Genomic DNA, 19,715 nt, shown 5'->3' with positions numbered 1-19,715 from the left:
AGAGAACCCTTGGGACACCTTTGGAGCCATATGGTTCAGGAGCACTGCCCACCCTTCAGGAAACACTGATACCTTGTCCTTGGCCAGGCTCTGCCCCCAGAAAGGATAGCACTTAGTCACTCCAACATGAACAAGCAAACGCTTCAGTTTCGGAGCACAGGCTCTACATACTTACAGGCTCTATATTCTTGATTATTCAGGGGCTGTCTGAGCCTTTATGACATACAACAAGGCAACAGTCACGTTTCTCAGTAAATGCATCATTTTTGCTCATAAGCCGCTCTGCATGTGACTTTCAGTAGTTTTGGAGCATTTATGTGTCTGGTACATCCAACACTTTGTACAGGGGTGTGAAAAAATGTGCACTTTTCTATGTTCCTCAGTATTTCAGCCTCCGTGGGCCTGAGGAGCACTACTGCTGTGCATGTTTCAGAAAACTCAAATATTTTAGATACTTCTACTGCTGTTCTGGCACTTTTTTTTTATTCCCCTTCTTTCTTTTCAGGAGGCAGAGTTGGTCAATTGTTTTTTTGAGCCTGTACTTGGTAGCTTCCAGCAACAATAACAGCCCAGTGACTAACTGGTCTGCCTTGTGCTGTGCTGTACTGCAGACATGTGAGACAGGGAATGTGGTCCAGCAGCAGTCCCTGGGAAGTGAAGGCTTGGCCTTTGGGGGGCTCATTCAGACAGGCGGGATGGTATAGGATGTGGTTTGAAGTTCTGACTTTTGTCATGAGCCTCTGCTTTAGCGAAAGAAACTGCTTTGATATGGTTATTGTTAAAAGCCGCAGAATTGGTTTATTTTACTCTCAGAGTAAAATGGCTTTTGAGGGAAGTTTTCTAGTACGAAGAAGGCCCTTTCTTGGTCACCGGTTCAGGCCACCTGTACCCTTCACAAGGAGACTCTGCAAAAAGGAAACACAAAAATTAGGCACAAAGAAACTACCTGTTGGTAAACACATCTTAAAATAGCAGGGGACTAACGAGCTACAATGCTAAACATTAGTGTTCACAGGTCTCCATGAGAATCTCTTTTACACCTTTTCATGTCTAGATTTTTCTCCCAAGTCCTTGAACTGCTGCTGTTCCTGTATCAACAATCCACCGTATTTACTGTTCTGATTTTGCATGATTTTAGCTCCCAGGCTTTAACAACAATTTCCTTAGTAAAACTGAGCAGTGCCAGTGCCGTCCTGCATCAACTAGACCTTGCATCAGAGAGCTGTGCGCTTGGGCTGAGGATTACATGTGGCAGCTTGCCTTGGACTTGAAAGCAGATGCTTGTATTGCAGACATTTGCTGTGATAATCCTTATCTGTATAGTGGGAGGCTTGATTCAGTCTCTGTGTATTTCCCTCTGAGGTGGTTGTCCCACCAGTTTTTCCTGTATCAGATTGTAGTCTTGGAAAAAAGGGTACATCCCAACCTCACGGGCTTAATTAAGGCTAAGGCGTCACTTCCTAGGCTGGATAGCAAAGTGTGTTTTCTGTCTTCACATCTAAGGTTTTTGGTATCCTCATGACTTTGCAACTGCCTAAGCAATCCTAAGATACAGCTGCTTCCATGTGAAGACCTCCCAGATGCATAGTTGTGGGAAATACACTTTCAGTAGACGCACTGAAGCAGAAGTAACAGTGCATAACAAGCAGAGCTCAGGTTGCCTCTCTGACCCTTTGAAAGAGTATCTGTACTAAAGACATAGCAGAGTTCCCTTTGCACTTCTAAAGACTGCTGATTGCAAAAGTATGTAGAGGTTTGGCTGTGCATGGTAGAGCTGATGCAGTGCTCAGCTTGCTGCTAAAACATTTGTGTTCTTGCTACTGCTACTGTGTTTTCTCCCTTGGACGGTGAAATTTCAAATATTTGTAAGATACTCGTTTTGTGATACCAAATACGTTTAGAAGCTGCTTTGCTCTCTGACATTCACAATAATATGTATAAAATTCTCTAGCATCCTAGAAGTTCATGGTACCAGCAGCATGGCTTCTGAAACACCAAGACAGAGTCTTTAAGTGTGCTGCACTGTTAAAATAAGGACAATGCAGTATTGCACCTGCAGCATGTACTTTGCGGAGAACAGTTTGAATAAAGTTGTCTAATGTTGCTTCTCTTCTGTGCAGGGCACCGTAGCTAGCACTGCATCATGCATACAGTTGCACAAGCGAGCAGAGAGAGTGGCAGTCGCACTAATGGAGAAAGGGCGACTGAATGTTGGTGACCACGTGGCCCTAGTTTATCCTCCAGGTAAGGCAACAGACAGCAGAATCGGTCAGACATCACAAGAAAGGAACTAAGGGTGTTCAAACATCCGTTTAATATCATGGTATATGGCAGTGACTTGGTATTTCAAAGAGACGTCCTTTTTGGGTTTTTTATTATTAAGTTGCTTGTCCTAAGTGGCAAACTACATGTAGCAAACATTTCATCTGACTGCTCCAGATGTCTGGGCAGTTGTGCAAAAGTAGGTTGATTTAAACCACATGAAAGATTCTCAATTTTCAGCCTCAAGAATGGAATAAAACTGCCTAAGTAACCTTGGGAAGCTAGGTGAGGGATGTCAGTGCACAAACACCCTTCCTTTCCTGAAAGGCTGTCTCCAGAAGTCAAATGTGAACCCCAGACTTGCATTACTAGTGTGTATTTACAAATGTACCTCATGAAAGTTGGGTGATGGTGTATTTCAGAGTCATAATGGTGAAAAGCAAATGTATGCTTTTTAAAAGAGTCTGAGTTGTCATCTTCATAACCTACAATACCTTGTTTTGTTATTTTTGTCCATGAAAATATATCCCCACAAATTTAAAGTTTGCAAGTTAATTAAAAAAAAGAATAATTTTTGCTAACCTTCAAATGCAAAGTTTCTTAACCTTATAGAATTGGGCATGGCCAAGAACAGCCTGTTGATTTGAAGAGACATTTTTGACAAGTCCTTACATCCTAATAAAATAAATCAGTGTGTGTTTTGGCTTTGGTGAATGAGTTTGGCCTTTTGTTCTGATAAAAATGGCTTTAATTTCACAAATATCCTTTACAGGAGTAGACTTAATAGCAACTTTCTATGGCTGCTTATATGCTGGCTGTATACCTATCACTGTTCGCCCACCTCATCCACAGAATCTTGCTACCACTCTGCCCACTGTCAAAATGATTGTGGAGGTACGTATAAGACATTGCTAATGCTTTTGGTGGGTGTAAGATGGTTGATGCAGCCTGATAAATTGCTTTGCCACAGTCGATGTAAAATAAACTAGGGGTAAAAAAAAAAAAATCAGTATGCTGTGGCTGAGTCAATTAATACTTTTTTTCAGAAACTTGTTTAAAATGTTCTTTCTATTGTGATGTTTCCAATGTTTTTTTCTTCATCTGTTCAGCTTACTGTTTATCTCATCTGGATGGATGTGTGATCACTTGAGCATTCTTTCACTAGTTATTTATAAATGTTTTTAATGCTGTGTCTTTTACAGGTCAGTAAGTCTGCATGTATACTGACCACGCAAGCGATAATGAAACTGCTGAAGTCCAAGGAAGCTGCAACAGCTGTAGATATTAAAACATGGCCCACTATTTTGGATACAGGTATGGGATGTTTGCCTATTATCCAAAATTCAAATAGTCTGAAGGCTGATTTATTTATTTTATTATACCAAAACCGCCTAATTGAATGGATGTATCTTGCTTTGCATCGAAACAGCTGTCCAGAAACTATCAAAAGCACCTGGAGTTAATGCTGTAAAGATACATTTTTTGACCTGTGCTGTTTTTCCAAAACAATAATATGATATTTTTCTCTTCTTAAATAGATGATATGCCTAAAAAGAAGCTGGCTAGTATTTTCAGACCTACATCTCCAGATACGTTGGCATACTTGGACTTCAGCGTGTCTACTACTGGTATATTAGCAGGAGTAAAGGTAGAGTAACAAGAAAGATATTACTATACTTTATCTCCTTATATATAGGTATATTCCACATTTATTCCTCCTGCTAGAGAAGAAATACAGAAATGTAAACAAACCATCTTAGTGTTCAGAAAGCTTATTTTTAAGTTTGCATGACATAAAAATTTCTTGTGCTTTTTGGAAGCATTCAGTCTTACTGGCCTTATGGGAGCAATCACTTGAGGGGTCTAAATGGAGAGCGTATGTTGTAAAGTTCATTAATGTTTTCTTTTGCGATTAATTATAGAGACGTCAGATGTCATTTGGCACCATTTGATGTCATGACAGATGTCATTTGCCACTAGCTTGAAAAGTACCTGTTAAATTTTGGGCTTGTTTGCCTTTTCCTGTTTTATTAAAGGTGCTTAAAAAAACTCAAACCATTACGTGTTGCCATGCCTTCTACGATAAAACATTCCTATCAATTATTACATGATACCCTTTTTTTTTAAAAAACAAAGTAGTCCCTGAGGGCACCTGGTTTTCTTTTACAGATGTCACATGCAGCTACAAGTGCCTTATGTCGCTCTATAAAGCTACAGTGTGAGCTGTACCCTTCGCGCCAGATTGCCATCTGCCTCGACCCTTATTGTGGCTTGGGGTTTGCACTGTGGTGCTTGTGCAGGTATGTCATTTGAGTCATAGGCTTTCCCACGTGTTCCCAGCCTTCTCTAGAATCCAGGGGAGCAGTTGTGGATGAAACCGTAGATAAACCCAAATTAACCTTTTTATAGGTATTTCATAAAATACCTTTTGTGGTAACAAAATTCATTTAAGTTAGTTACTTGAGTAACTTGGGTTTTGCAAATGGAATTAATTAGATGCCAAATCCAAGAAAAAAAAAAAAGACTTCACTGTCTATTTTACAGATTCCTTTTAAAATCTTTTGAGATTATACCATATCTTTTTAGAAGACCCGTAAGGTATTAACTGCAAAATTGGCATGTACTAAGAAATACTACTAAAGGAAGCAACTGAATGTTTCTTAAAATAAGTAAGATGTGAATTGATTCAATCAGATGGCTACTACAGTGCAGCACATCTTGCAAAGCTGCAAAATTTTCCCCAAGTGGAAAGGAAGTGTACTGAAGGAAAGCAAAACTTTTAACTTTGATAACATCTGATGATTTATATCATCAATAAAGTGAGGGAGGGTGGAGGGAGAAGGAACCTCAGTGATGGAAGAATTAAAATCTAAATGGATTTAAAAGAATATTTTTAGGGAAGGGATTTAAATGTGTCATGCTTTCTGTAGAAGAGTTAATACAAGGTCTGTTGTGTTTCATCTGCGTTAAACTTAGTTTTAGTTTGAAAGACTTTTATTACAGAGTAACTCTTTTTCTATTTTATAGAATATTTTAAAAGGAAAAAAACCAACCAAACTCCTCCTCACATTGCCCATAACAGAAACACATTAACTCTAGTCAGGAGAACTGGCAAGCCTGTTACGCTACCTGTTGAAAGCAATTAGGGATATTGTTATTTTTTTCAAGATGCATTGGTTTATCTAAGCCTGGTTTTATGGAGGGTTGTGTCACTGATTTTGTTGATAGTAACTGATCTAAAAAAACATTTGGTAATTTAAGACTGCATGGTCATGACATACAGTGTCTTGAAATGAGTATATAATATTTAAAAAAAAGTGAAAAGGTGGTGTGATTCTGAATTTGACTTTCTGTCCACTCATGTTAACTGGTATCCAGGTTAAGAATTTCACATAAACATTGTTTAAAAACAGACACCTATGGCAAAGGCTAGAAAATTGCACAAGAAACTTCAGTGGTGCAGTGTAGGTGTTAAAGACTCACGTCACTCAAAGCAAAAGGTGTATTTTCCCTAGAATGACTCACAAAAATAAGCTCAGTTACCAACGGTGATCTGTAATCGGAATGATGTCTCAAATGTTAACATTTTAGTGTTGGAAGTTCTGTCTACTCAAGGTATTCAGTATTTGTCTACAGTTCAACACAATTTACTGAGGGCAACACACATATACTCTCATTAAAGACTGTGGCATAACTCAAACCTGTGGTTCTTGGCTAACAAAGAGATATTTGCTCTCTGCCAAGAAGCTGCAGTTCAGATAGATACCAGGCTTACAGTTTTCCTGTATTTGCTTCATTTTAACTTCATGTAACTTTGGAGATTTTTACACTGGCTTGAAGTTTTCATGTTTCTTTTTCTTCCTCTCCCTAGTGTATATTCGGGTCATCAGTCTATTCTAGTCCCTCCTCTGGAACTGGAGAGCAATGTGTCTCTGTGGTTGTCTGCTGTAAGTCAGTATAAAGTGCGTGTCACGTTCTGCTCTTACTCCGTGATGGAGATGTGCACCAAAGGGCTTGGAACACAGACTGATATACTGCGGGTGAGCAGACTTAATTTGCCAACACACTGATGTATAAATACATGTATCTTTCTAGAAAAACTGCATTCTGGCTTGCAGAAGATGGGTCCTTTTGTGTTTCTGTGAAAGCTTTTCATTATGACTTGCTTTTTGGGAAATGTTGAGATTGCTGGAAGTTTCAGCTCTCATGTTTCTGGTGGGGCTAAAAAGAAGTCTGATGTTTTCCACTCTACTTATTTGTGCCACCTCTGTGCTGCTGGATATTTCTGAGATTTGGGGGCAAAATCCGTAGCAAGCCTATCAACTTTTTCTTGTCTGAGACAAAAAAAACCCCCGCAAACAAACCAACCCAAACAAAGAGACAAAACCCACACAAAAACGAAAAAAACCAAAGCCCCACCAAACCCCAACCCCAAAAAATGTCTCACCCAAAAAAACGCCCCCCAAAAGCTGGCAAGTCTCACCTGCTTTCAGATCACTTGACACCAAAAGTATTGAGTTCTAAAATGGATGTAATCTTCCTAACAGCAGCAATTAACACGCTAATACATCAGTTTATTTTTGAGGGAGATCTCTTAACTGAAACTTGAAGAGGCGCCTCTGTCTCAATGGTAGGAGAGTTCCCATGGCTGGAGTAACTAAGCTGCTCAGGACTTCCCCTGGGAATGTCTGGCAGCTTGTTGCAGACAAGAAAGCTGCCACGTTGTGCTTATTCTCAGCATAGACAAAAAGCTCTGTCCCTCTGTTCTCCTGGACCTCGCTGAAAGGAGTCCTGGCCCGCAGCCAGTTGCTGCAGGTTCACATTCATGCTGATGAGAGCTATTAACGTCTCCAGTGCTCTGCTCGCATCTGAACTGCGCAGCACTGGGAGCAAGCGGGTCTCCTGTCAGCCCACTCCTGTGACACAATGACATTTTGTGGGGTTTTTTTCAGTTCAAAATGATGAGTGACTGTGTTGCAGTTACATGATGCAAGTAGTTTGCATCTTGTGTGTCAAATGCTGCCATAAAGCTTCTTGGCACAATTTTGGAGGGTTGTCCTGGATGGATGGAGCCAAACTGAGTGCAGTCTATCGTCTCTATATTGTTCAACCAGCTCATGTCAGTTATTCTGGTGTTTTTGAAGTCCATCTGTTCCACAAATTAAAATGGCTTATTTCTAAAATTGTTGACTCAAATTTAAATTGTTATTGTTTTCTTCATCCCGCCTCTCAGATGAAAGGAGTTAACCTGTCCTGTGTGCGAACATGCATGGTGGTGGCAGAAGAGAGACCAAGGATTACATTAACACAGTCTTTTTCAAAGTTATTCAAAGACCTGGGCCTCTCTGCTCGTGCAGTGAGCACTACGTTTGGGTGCAGGGTCAACGTAGCAATTTGCTTACAGGTGAGATTAAACTGCTCATTCCATATACAGAATCTCTGGGAGCTTTTTTGGAAACCATGTTCAGCTTAATGTAATTTTTTTAAATGAACTAGAGCTCTGTTGCTTGCTGGTTTCATCACCCAAGTTGAATAAGCCTTGAAGATAGGGATTACGATAACTTCACTTTTCTGTATTAACTGACCAATTGATTTGCCTTTCTAATACAGGCAATCAGTATTAAGAAACTTGCTTTCTTCCTACTGTTGATGAGCAGTATTAAATTAAATATACAGCTTCCTGCTGATAAAAAAAGTCAGCCGTGCTATTTCAGCTTTTGTGGGATTCGTATTTTGCCTGTTTAAAAATAACTTGTGTATATGTGGAATTAAATGGAAGACAGAGTTCCTCAGATAAAACCCAGGGAAACTGACAAGGCTGACAGGCTTTTTTACTTTTCAAGAGCTCAAATTAGCATTATCAACATGCAAGTATGTTTGTCTCGCCTCATGTGAGAGTTGGATCCAACCCCCCCCCAATTAAAGGTATAAAATTGGAAGCTGTGAGGTGGAGAATATGCCCATAAAGTACACTGCCCTACTTCACAGACTGGAGATAATGACATGCTGTGGTCCAGACCTGCCTTTGATAGTTTAGTATTCAGTTGACGATAGTGTTGTATGTGTAATTTAACCAGATAAAATCTTAACTTTTCTTAATGAGATGTTTCTTCTCTAGTTAGGAGAAAAAAAAGTTGTTGCACAACTTACCTGAAAATCAGGTACTAAGCATGGTCTAGGAAATGGCAAAGCACCCTGGGTTTTGGATGATCAAACTGCTCAAGTTTCAGATGTGGCAACATGTAGCATTGTATGTGGGGAATTTCACAGATGGCACATGTATTAAGTATGTGTGTAATTGTAAATTTTATTTCCTATTTTATTGGTATGAATTACACTTAAAAAAAATATGGTTCTATGAAGATTGCTACTGTACTTCTGTATAACTTCCCCCGACCCCCGGTGCCCACCAGATGAAGGAAAGCATTTTTCCTTCTCAGAATGTATTTTACTGTTCTCTATTTCCTACAAGAGAGATGGTTTAGACCATGAACTTCTTAAATATGTTGCCATTCATAATTTTTTCTGTAGTTTCTATAGCTTCTTCACACATGTTAAAGGATAAAAGGTTTTTAACATCCCTAGATAAATGGTTATAAAGAAATGCAGCCAAAGAAATTTTATGAATCGGTAGATGGAAAAATAGGAAGGATATAGATAAAATTAAGATGACTGTAAATCAAGATTTTTAAATTCATTGAACAAAACATTTCAGATGCCACGTGTGAAACAAAAACTTTCCAAATTGCCTGTCTAAATAAGAATTTTAAAAGCCAGTTTTGGATATTTGCTGTTCAGACTACACAAAGGAGTTGGGGGGAAACAGTTTTTCTGCAGAATGTTAAATGGCAGTGTGAAAAGTGCTCCAAGAAAACTGTGAAGAGTGCAGGGCTGCTGGGCAGCTGAGCTTCCCCTTCATTTTATACCTTTTTCATCTCTGTTCTCCATTCTTGAGCCCTTTTTTAGGTATTTTTTTTTAACCCCCTTCTGCCATTCTTCCAAAGTGATGCGTGTATTTTGACTTTTTTAAATCATTGAATTTAAATGAATATAGCTGAATAACCAAACTGGAAGGGTCTTTGATACAAGTTAGCATGCAAATAGATACATAATGTCTTCCAGCCTTATTGGACTAGTTTACTAAGAAGGTGTTTCTGAAGGTGCAGGCAGCCTCTAGATCCTTACAGGTCGAGGAGGGATTTATGGTTAAGGCAACGGGCATTACATATGATCTGCCTTAAACCTCTTCTTATTAACTGGGACTTGCATGTTTCCCAATGAACCACTTAAAAGTGCCAAGCTCTTAAGTAATCTGAAATGAAAATTCTCTTTTCACTCTAAAACAGTGTAAGTTTTGTTTTCTGTCTTACTGTGTGTATCTTATGTTTCCAGTGCCTCTTTGTTTGTATTTTCTTTTTTCCCCTTTCTCTCTGTTTCACACACTTTGATGGCCTCTGTTACTTCTGTTTGTGGTCCCGCTGTCAGCCAAACAGGCTGGGCAAGCTGGCTGAACAGGTATAGTGATGCATGTGTGCTTGTAATGTCCTAAAGTCAGTTTGGTTCAGTGGTATGACTCCATAGAATGAATGTATGCCGTTCGAGAGTTCTCATTTGACACAGATCAGGCAAGATAATTTTTTTTCTAAAGAAGTTCAGCTTTACTCACAAAGAACACTTGCAGCTCAAGTACAAAACCTCTTTCTCAAACAAGCTAGAAAGGGGGTTATAGCAATGATTAAATTACTAAATGGTATATTCCTAAAGAAAAAGATCATACCGTTAATCTGGTGTGGCCATCAGCGTCACTGAGCCTCAGCAGCACTACAAAAGTGAGTGTTGTTATAAAGACATTATTAGTGTTCTCCAGCACTGCAATCTTGAGCCGATGGCAAAGCGGCCTCATTTTAAGTATTTCTAAAATGAGAAACTGCTAAGGGGGGGAATAGTCATTGAAACTTTGTGTAATTTTTTAGCTTAAATGTGCATTTCATAGTAGCTTCTAGTCGTCTTGAGGTTAAATTCTGCTGGGGGAAAGAAAAAGATCCCTTGTTCCCATGTTGGGAAATGGAAAACCTCTCACCAGGGTTGGTCAGAAGGTTTAGCCTCTGACTACAACACAGCTCTGCCTCTGCCTAGCCTGTTACTGGCAGGAGCCTTGAAAAGACATGGGTTGGTTAGAGTTATGTTTTAGTTAAGTGTTGCCATCTTTTTTCCTTTGAAGTTGACAAAACTGATACAAAGTAGAACAGTTAGGCTTTGGGAAGGGGATTAGGCCTGCACAGGTTTATGCTCAGGTGCTTTGCACTTGCTATGTAGTTTTTAGAGGTGCTTACCAAAATAAAATTTTAAAATATTAAAAACTTAAAGATTTGCCTGTATGAATACATCCTTGTGCATTCATTTACAGATTCCATAAAACATCAAAGCTTTACAGCAGTCACTCTAGAAAGAGCAGGCTGTTTTACTATACTTCTGCTAGATTAGGACAGTACTTCGTAATTGTCAGTAAAAAAGGGAGAGGAGTTTGTGAGTTTATGTGGCTGTGAGAATGAAAGCAGGATTTTCTGGCTTCTGTTGAATTTGTTTCTTCCTCCTTATTCTTAGGGAACAGCAGGACCAGATCCAACAACAGTCTACGTAGATATGAGAGCACTTCGACATGACAGGTACAGATAATGTTAAATCATTAGCTATTCAATGAGTGTAGAGGAGAAAGTTCAGCCTCGCTGCATTGCATGGGTTTGCTGAAATATTCTTGGCAGCGGTTAATCCCTGTCACTGTATCCAGGGAACAGCTCCCTAGGGAATGATGGCTGTGCACTCAAGTGGTCTGGCATCTCCACCTCTGTCACTTTTTCAGCTGTTGCTTTCTAGACCCTCACCTAATTTGCTGTCTGTTCATCAGTCCTGTATAATCTAGGCGCATTAGCTGTTTCTTACCTAGTTACGCTGTTAGCAAAAGGTGAGTTTGCCAGCTGGCTGATCAGTCGCAGAATCACAGAAGCAGTTTGGGTGGTCAGGATCTCTGGATGTCCCTCATGCAACCTCCTGCTCAAAGCAGGACCACCCTCAAGGCTTTATCAGGTTACTGAGTGGCAGGACCAGTTCAGTACAGGAAATCTCCAAGAATGGAGATCCTCCTCCTCTCGGTGTATGTGCTGAGACTGACACCCCACTCTGTGGAAGTTTTCCTTACTGGCATTTATGCTGCATATTACGTCCCTGGCTGCTTTTCCTTAAGGTTTGCAACTCTGAGAAATCTGGCTCCATCTTCTAACTATCCTTTAGGTAGCAGAAAAAGTATAATTAGTCTGTCTCCCTTGGTCTTCCCCTCCCCACCCCCTTTAGACCAAAGCAACTCAATTCCTTCAGCCTTCCCTGATCCAATAAATTGATGTCAGGCCTGTACTACAGCGTATTGAAACACACACACATGTACACACGTGTCATCTGGAAGCTTGCTGCGGATACACCATTCTATCAGACTTAATTCTGTAGTCATAATTTTCATATTAACTTGTTTCTCAGTTAACTTGGTCAATACAAGTGCCAGCTGCACCAAGGTTAGACTAAGTTTAGTAGAGTACATGCATATACGTATTTAGTTCTGTACTTATTTTAAGAAACATAATACCAAGACGGAGCATTTGCTTTTTTTTAAAAAAAAAAAAAATTCATAATGTTAAATTAGGGGCTTGTTAACTGGCAGCTTTTGTGACTACTCATCTCTAATTTTTGCAAGCTTAAATATTAGCTGTTAGAAGACAGGCTATTCACCATCATTTGCATGACCCTGATTTGGCCTCTGAACAGATCAGTGTAAACTACAGTCATTTTCTCCTTGTTTAATATATCGCTATGACTTCATGGTATATATTCCTGGTAAAAGCAAGTTCAGCCGTAGACTCAAAGCTGCCACTGTGTTAGCCAGTTCTAGCCTATGGGTGTGGGGCTAGCGTAATGTGACGTAATATATAGGATCCATTTCTCCTGTGCGTCTCCTTCTACAACAGTCAGTTCTTGTTCCTTCTGCAAACGTGCAAATATGGAAGTCTTGAAGACAGCTAGAAACTCTAAACTGTTTTACTGCATTGTGAATAACTGAGCATAATTGGCTGGCATCGTTAACAGTTTGGCCAGTGCAGCTAAGGGCAGGGTAACACTGCATATACTGGAACACATCTGTTTACCTTCTATAAACTCATAAATCCTTGTACAAATGTATTCTCTTATTTTCTCAGGGTGCGTTTGGTAGAGAGAGGTTCTCCACACAGTCTGCCCCTTATGGAGTCTGGGAAGGTGAGAGACAGAGAGCAATCCTGCCTCCTCATGACCCTTACCTGGGTGGTGAGCTGCTTCAGCTGGGTCTCAGTACAGAATCCGTGTGACGAGCTTCATTCATCACAGTGTATCTAGGAGAAGCGCTAGAGAGAGCATAAAATGAACAGCTAGTTAAAATGAAGTCAGATGTATGAAGTGAAGCATTATGATATGTTGCTGCAACTGAAGAAAATCAAAGGCAAAAAGTATGGAAGGCATTTTTAAGGTGTGAAACTTCAACTCGGAAGCTGCAAAATAGCTGCTTAGAGTTTAAATGATTGAACAACTTGGCAGGAAGAGATAGCTAATATCTATGGTGCAGAGAGGAGCAGAAAGGGAAGAACTGCACAGGCTGTTGACTGTGCCATGTGGCTCTGCATTATTAACTTTTCTTTTGATGAATTCAAGTTCTTTTAACTTCTGTTCACTTCTTATTCAAGATTCTTCCAGGGGTGAAGGTCATCATAGCGCACACAGAAACCAAGGGACCTCTGGGAGATTCACATTTAGGAGAGGTAAAGCTTTGATGCTGTTGTACTTCATCAGCAGTGATTTAATATATAGATAAATCATGTTAGATAAATGCCTGCCTCTCGGTGGGATGGCCACAGTTGCCTTAACGTGGCAAGTGAATGAACTCTACAGCGAGCTGGAACTGTTTAAGTACTTGTATGTATGTCTGCACGGTTTCCTCCCTCCTCTGCCAAACTACCGCATGCCAGTACCAGGTGATCAGCTCACTAGTCTGTGAATATCTTACATATTCCCATCAGTGGACAGGTAATTAATTAGCTGATTGGTTTAATCTTCATTTAATATACATCTGCATTTGTGTATACTAAGATGCCCAGCTAATAGAAGATTGCAGGTTAACTGGTGTTCCTTCCCAGTAAGCCAGATGCCTCTCTATTCATGTTCATGTTGCCTCTTTATCACCCCAATTACATGTATATAAAACACCTTCTTACTCTTTTTTTTCCTGGTCATTTTCTGTGAGGCAGAAGTTAATGAATTATTTTAATAAAACTACTGGCATTTTAGAAGCAACAAAGTTGTCAGTGGAACAGATCTTTTAAATTAATAAATGAAGCTGCCCAGGTCTGGTAACATAACCTGTGTTTGTCTGGGAATGATTCCCTTTCGTTTGGTTGGGTTTGGTTTGTTTTTTTTATCCCCCTAGATATGGGTGAGTAGTCCACACAATGCTACTGGTTACTACACTATATATGGAGAAGAAGCACTGCACGCTGATCACTTTACTGCTCGCTTGAGTTTTGGAGACACTCAGACCATATGGGCTCGGACTGGGTACCTCGGCTTTCTGCGCAGAACAGAACTTACTGATGCTAGTGGAGGTGAGAGAAAATAACTGTACTTAGAGAAGCACATGTTTGAAACTCCTTGGGGTAGGAGAGCTAGCAAAGAGTAACCTGTCCTGCAAGTTCATCCTGATTTCCATCAAAATGCTGAATCTAACAGGAATTGTTACTCTCTACATATTCATTGATAATAATGATACTGAGTAATAGTGCAAAATGAGAAATTTATAATGACCTTTTGGCAGATTCAGAAATCATGTTCATGTTCCTTTTATTTCCACTTAGACAAAATAATACAAGTACATCTGTCAGAAGCATTAAAGCCTTTCTGCTCACTTTTCCTCTGAACCTCTTCCCTTGCAGACTGGATGCACTATTTCAGTGCTGATCTAGAGAATACGAATAATGTTGTCATTCAGCAGTTTTAGGACATGCACAGATACCAGTGATTTCTCAGCCTTTCAGAAGTTAAAGGTCTAGAAGAGTAACTTCTCCATAATTTTTCCAGTATAGAAAAGAAACTGTTAATCTCATTTTTTCAGTCTAAGCCAAGCTATCTAAATTTGAGAAGTGTAAGCAGATGGAAGACAAACTATTCCTTTTTCTGTTGAGACAGAATATGGAGTAGGTATAAGTCTCGATTATCATGCATTTTTTTTAAGAAAAAAGGAATCTCTAAACATACCAAGAAAAGGAGTTTGAATGCTTATAACTCATTAGCAAATGTGTATTGCTAGTTGTCTGTGATTGGACTTAAATGAATGGTGGTATCTACAAGGATAGTGCCAGTGCCCCCTCATTGCTGTCAGGGGTCATGAAGGGCGGGGTGTGTGGGGGGGTGTTACACTTCCTATAATCACTCACGGTAGTATACAGAAAAGCAGCGTTCCCATTTCTGGAACATAAGCATCTGTTTGGGGGACACTGTGCATGTCCTTCCTACTTTTAGTCCTCCATTGTGTGAAGGCAGTAGAGTGAGCAAGGAGAGCAGTGTGTTGAAGGCGCAGGCTTCTGTTGAGGCATTACCCTATCTGTTGCAGTGGATACCAGCCCAGGGTTCAGAAGCGGGGTGTGAAGTAACTGTTGGCCCTAGTCACTAAGAGAGGGTCACCCTCGAGTCCACTGTGCTGGTGTGCTGTTCAGCCTCCCTGGGGCCCCTGAGAACAAGAAGTGTGGGTGCTATCGCTCCGGCTGGAGAAATCCCTGCAGCCCACCCAATTCCATCTCCTCCAGAGCTGCATCCTGCAGACTTCCCTCTTCCACAGTCCGAGTGCCATCAGAGAGAAAAAGGTGAATTCTGGTAAAGACACAGTCCTCACCAGGGATATGTGGTACCCGTATCCCACAGCTACCAGCGTAACACAGAAGGGTCCCGTCTTGGCACCAGGCTGTTCAACCTACTTAAGTACACTGAGAAGTGCTGCGTTGGCCAGCCCCTCCTGAGTCTCTTCCTAAAGGAATGTGGGCTCAGGCTATCGGTAAGAGCTGATGTAAGGTAGATCCAGCTCCCTGAAAAAGCTTTTCCTGCATGTTCTCTTCCTCTTCAGAGCTGGTAGAACATGATAGAGGAATGCTTAACCAAGGTGCTCTTAAAGTTTCCTTGCTTTCCTCATCTCTGATTTTCTAGGGTTTTACCTGGCCTCCAGGGCACATTGCTGCTCAATGCAAGGTTCTGCACAAGATGCTTTGACAGAATTGTCCTTCTGTCAGTGTTCAAAGTGAAATGGCTCCCTGTTCTTGAGAAAGCTGGTACTTGGCAGAAATTGGAATCTGTGAGTAGACATTCACAAAGAGAAGTTGCAGATGGCAAGGCACCAGATTACTACAAGTTTTTGTGCCTTGTAGCTTTCTGAAAAATCACGTAACATAGAGATTTTTATCACAGCAATGTCAGTTATCCTTTAGTTTGTCAGCATTTGAGAGGCTGTCTATGTATGGTGAATTAACGCAGGAAGTATGCATGAAATACACTGCAGCTTCCCAGCATGCTTTTTGTCTCAAGTTACACGATTGAGCAGGATTATAAAATAGGTGCAAAAGAAAGCAAAGCTGAACTGGAGAGTTACAGGATGAATCTCCACAGGTGGCAATGTGGAGAGTGTGTCCTTCAAAAAGGGTCTAGGAAAGCTAAGGCTGAGGGAGGGGATAGAGCTGTTCTAGCTGCATTAACTTAATGTTAGTGGGGAACTGAAGAAGCTGAGTAGAATATTGCTGGCATGAGGACAAGTGGGTATAAGCTGGTTTTAAAGAGAAAAAGAGAAAGTTAAATTTGGAAATTGGAAGAGTATTCCTGTTAATCAGAGGAGAGAAGCTCTCTGGTAAGAATAGTGGGACAAAAAGATGCTTTAACAATGGATTTTGATTGGGTTTGTGAACTGAGATTACATTACGTGAGAGAAGGGGCAGAACTGGGTGACCCAGAAATTCTTTTTAGTCTGGTTTCATTTGCTTGGAGTAAGTAAGCAGAAGAGTTACGTGACCTCTGAATTCCTTTCTCTCCAAATGGTAGAGCTTGATGTGTATTATAGACTCTTTCTCCTAGGAAGCACCAGGAACATCTTAGAACGTCAGGAATGAGCATGTACGAATGACCATGTTGGTTCTGTAGACCTGATGTTTTACACATCTGTGCTATATTGCAGAGCGGCATGATGCCCTGTATGTGGTCGGCTCTTTGGATGAAACACTGGAGCTCAGAGGAATGAGGTACCATCCCATTGATATAGAGACCTCTGTAATAAGAGCACACAAGAGCATTGCAGAATGGTAAGAGCCTCGGTATTACTTTTCTGTATCCTTGTATTTCTTCTAAAGCAGCAGAAATCAAGCTCTGTGGAACAGCATGCTAGATGGAGAGCTTGCTGTAGAGTGAACTCACCAAAACTTTGCTTAGAAAACTACTGCAGTGAGAGTAACTGAAATGTAATGCCCTTTTTCTGTCACTCAAAAAAAAAAAAAAAAAAAAAAAGCCCACACCTTTATCAGAGTTGGTCTTCAAAGTCTGAATGAAACACAGAGAGGGTGGGGCATGAACAGGGCAGCAGAGCACTTGCAGGTTGTGCTGTTGACTGCCCTTATTGTGTCAGGACGAATGCACTTGGATGTAGTAAACACATCTCAAGGATTTCTTGAATGGTATCTTCTAACTTAAATTAGTCTCGTTTGGTCCTAATGGATGATGTACGCCATTTGGCTGTAGGTCGTCTTCAGTCTCAAAGTGGAAGTGTTTACTGGTAAGCTTTGGGAGGTTTTGGCTTTTCCTTTAATAGTTGCTGAAAGTTTACACAAGTACGTTAATATCAAGTGTGCACACACTGAACATGAAATCTTAATGGTTCCTGTTTTAATCTGTAAGTGCAAAGGACTTTTAAACACATGATTGTGTACATGTAAAAGACCTACTTATATTTTGTACACAGACGGTTACAAAACAAGTGGCAGAGAATATCCCAAGAAGTTACAGCTTTAAGACTCTTGATTTATGAGTATTCTCACATTATTGTTATATCACTTGTTCCCATTTGTTATATTGTTCAACTCCTTACAAAATTTATTTCCAGTGAGACTCTTTGATAACTAGCTTCTTTTGACTGTTGTGTTGGTTTTTTTCTCACCATTAATATTTGTATCATGCTGACAGTGCTGTGTTTACATGGACCAACTTGCTTGTGGTGGTTGTGGAGTTGGAAGGCTCAGAACAAGAAGCGTTGGACCTGGTTGCGCTGGTAACAAATGTGGTTCTGGAAGAGCATTATCTCATAGTAGGTGTTGTAGTTATTGTGGACCCTGGTGTTATTCCTATAAATTCCCGTGGTGAGAAACAACGAATGCACTTGAGAGACGGATTTTTAGCTGACCAGTTGGATCCTATTTATGTTGCCTATAACATGTGAAAACAGAAAATCACATCAAGGCTTAAGCACCAAAATTAAGGGCCTTTCATTTTCTGTGGTTTTAAAAGCTGTGGAAGACCTTAGGAAAATGGAGATACTAATCTTCACAGACCTTCATCTCTCAGATTGCATCTGCTTTCATAAGTCCATTGTAATGATTTCAGCTGTTTTAGGATGGAGAGATTACTGGAATTCCTGAAGGAAGCTTATTGGAACTGTCATGGACCAGTGTTTTTTTTACAATAATTATGAATGTCAGTACTTGATGCACTGCATAAAAGGACATAAGGCGGGGTAGGAAGAGAACACCAGCTGTGAGGAGGACTTTTGGAAATAATACTGAAAGTTGTGAGTAACCGTTCGGAGTTCACCCTCCGTGTCATTGTTTGCAATACATTGGCAGTATCTGGGTTGAGGCGTAACTTTCAAGATTGCACACATCTCTACCATATTCTCTACTGTACTGAAAGGAATTTTGCACATATTTGAGATTTAAAAATGCAGCATTTTTAGTTTAAATCACTGACTTACCCCTATTCAGAAGAAACAAATTCATTCCAATCCAGATTCAATATAACAACAATTATGCTGCTGTTCAGCTTTTTTTTGTACCAAGCGAAAACAAATACTGCAACTGTAACAAGGTTACTCATCGTGCCATGCTGGACTCTGTAATGCTATAAACTTTATAATAAAATATAAATTAATATCCAGTTTTAACTACTTCATGCAGGAGCCTTTACTGCTCTTACTGTCGTAACTTCATGTTAAAGTTGCTTGTTTTCATAGCATTAGCTGTTAATTACTGCCCTGCATAACGCCAAGTATTTGAAAACTCATTCCAAAGCCAATAGTCTCTGAATGATTCGTAGAAATGTTTACAAAGCATGGTCTTACAATATTTTCCCTGAATATCCTGTGCTAAAATTTACGATAGTGATTTTTTTTTTCCCCACCATGGAAAAGTGTTAGTTAGCTTGTTATGCTGTGGTACAAACTTTCTTCTTTTTTTTTTTTTTTTTTTTTTAATTTTAGAGTTGTATGTAGGCAGCTTTTTTGTTCAAGCTGAAATAGCCAGTTGGTTGAGTCACACTTGACTAATTAAGGTTTTGAAGTTCCTGCCTGATCTAATACTGCAGTGAACCTAATTCAGAAAGAGAATGTGAAGTTACTCAAATACTTCAGGTATTTGAAGGCAAGCACGAGACTAGCAAATAATTATTTTTATAGAGTTGTTAAAGACTTTGAGCTACATGAAATTTTTTTAATAATGCATGAGTTTGGCAAAAGAGCCAGGTTTTTCTGCAAGGCAATTCTGCCCAGATCAGTGCCTAAGAAAGATGGATGTCCGTCTCCCGATACAAGGATATCAAATTGACTCCTGGTCAGATAGACTATAAAATCTTCAACAAAAAGCTTTCGTATATAGTAGTTCTGTGCCCTACTTGTGTTTGGCTGTGGTGTATTATACAGCTGCATACTCTATTATGACTGTAATTATGTACAGAACTTGTGTAACTTATTAAGTACAGCAACCTCTTGCAGTGGACTTCGGGATGCCCCTCATAACAAGACAGCTGGCAAAAGGAAAGAACTACCTAACCCCCATTTTAATGTTGTAGTTTTTTAGCAAATAAAGCATTGTAAGATTTTTGTATTGAGATATTGATGACAGTGAGACAAGTTGCCTTGTAAAGTAAATCTAAAACAAAAAGCACATTAAACATTTCAAAACAGCTCTTGAAAATCTGACTTGCTCAATGTTGAAACTGACGCTGTTGGAGAAGCTTAGTTTTCTTAACGCCCTTTTCCCCGGTTTTTTGGTCAGTTTAATGTCTGAGGAGCTTTTACTGGTCAATTTCATTCCGGTTGCTTTATAATTAAAGCAACTGCACATCCTCAAGGCCTGGATGTTCCCGCA

General features: G+C 39.9%; 1 protein-coding gene and 1 long non-coding RNA gene across 6 annotated transcripts in view; one reads left to right on the top strand and one right to left on the bottom strand.

The window, feature by feature from the left end:
• DIP2A (disco interacting protein 2 homolog A) overlaps positions 1 to 19,532 on the top strand; it is a gene marked incomplete at its 3' end in the record, with an annotated part of 122,215 nt that extends 102,683 nt beyond the window's left edge. For 2 of the 3 annotated variants that reach the window (XM_080400721.1, XM_080400722.1), the window contains 13 exons: positions 2,121 to 2,244; positions 3,035 to 3,156; positions 3,465 to 3,576; positions 3,801 to 3,910; positions 4,432 to 4,562; positions 6,134 to 6,302; positions 7,496 to 7,666; positions 10,867 to 10,928; positions 12,504 to 12,561; positions 13,023 to 13,097; positions 13,763 to 13,937; positions 16,544 to 16,667; positions 17,542 to 19,532. In XM_080400721.1, the coding sequence (XP_080256847.1) occupies positions 2,121 to 2,244; positions 3,035 to 3,156; positions 3,465 to 3,576; positions 3,801 to 3,910; positions 4,432 to 4,562; positions 6,134 to 6,302; positions 7,496 to 7,666; positions 10,867 to 10,928; positions 12,504 to 12,561; positions 13,023 to 13,097; positions 13,763 to 13,937; positions 16,544 to 16,667; positions 17,542 to 17,794 (1,686 nt within the window). Of the gene's footprint in view, positions 1 to 2,120; positions 2,245 to 3,034; positions 3,157 to 3,464; positions 3,577 to 3,800; positions 3,911 to 4,431; positions 4,563 to 6,133; positions 6,303 to 7,495; positions 7,667 to 9,747; positions 9,778 to 10,866; positions 10,929 to 12,503; positions 12,562 to 13,022; positions 13,098 to 13,762; positions 13,938 to 16,543; positions 16,668 to 17,541 lie in introns of all 3 variants that reach the window. The other variant, XM_080400724.1, reaches the window with a different exon arrangement.
• Positions 773 to 17,655, bottom strand: LOC308069039. 3 transcript variants are annotated; one of them, XR_013930256.1, is made up of 5 exons: positions 17,516 to 17,655; positions 16,878 to 17,173; positions 14,137 to 16,633; positions 12,603 to 12,686; positions 773 to 905 (listed from the first exon to the last, which is right to left on the bottom strand). It is a non-coding gene; the product is annotated as an uncharacterized lncRNA (long non-coding RNA). The 3 variants fall into 3 exon arrangements; XR_013930257.1 differs by lacking the exon at positions 16,878 to 17,173 and having other exon boundaries at positions 17,516 to 17,638; XR_013930258.1 differs by having other exon boundaries at positions 16,878 to 17,547.
• Positions 19,533 to 19,715: the final 183 nt, after the last annotated feature.

This window comes from Falco punctatus (genome assembly GCF_963210335.1).
Source record: "Falco punctatus genome assembly, chromosome: 8".
In the NCBI taxonomy this organism is placed as follows: domain Eukaryota; kingdom Metazoa; phylum Chordata; class Aves; order Falconiformes; family Falconidae; genus Falco; species Falco punctatus.
Note: the sequence above shows the minus strand (reverse complement) of the source record. Positions and strands in the feature narration are given on the sequence as shown.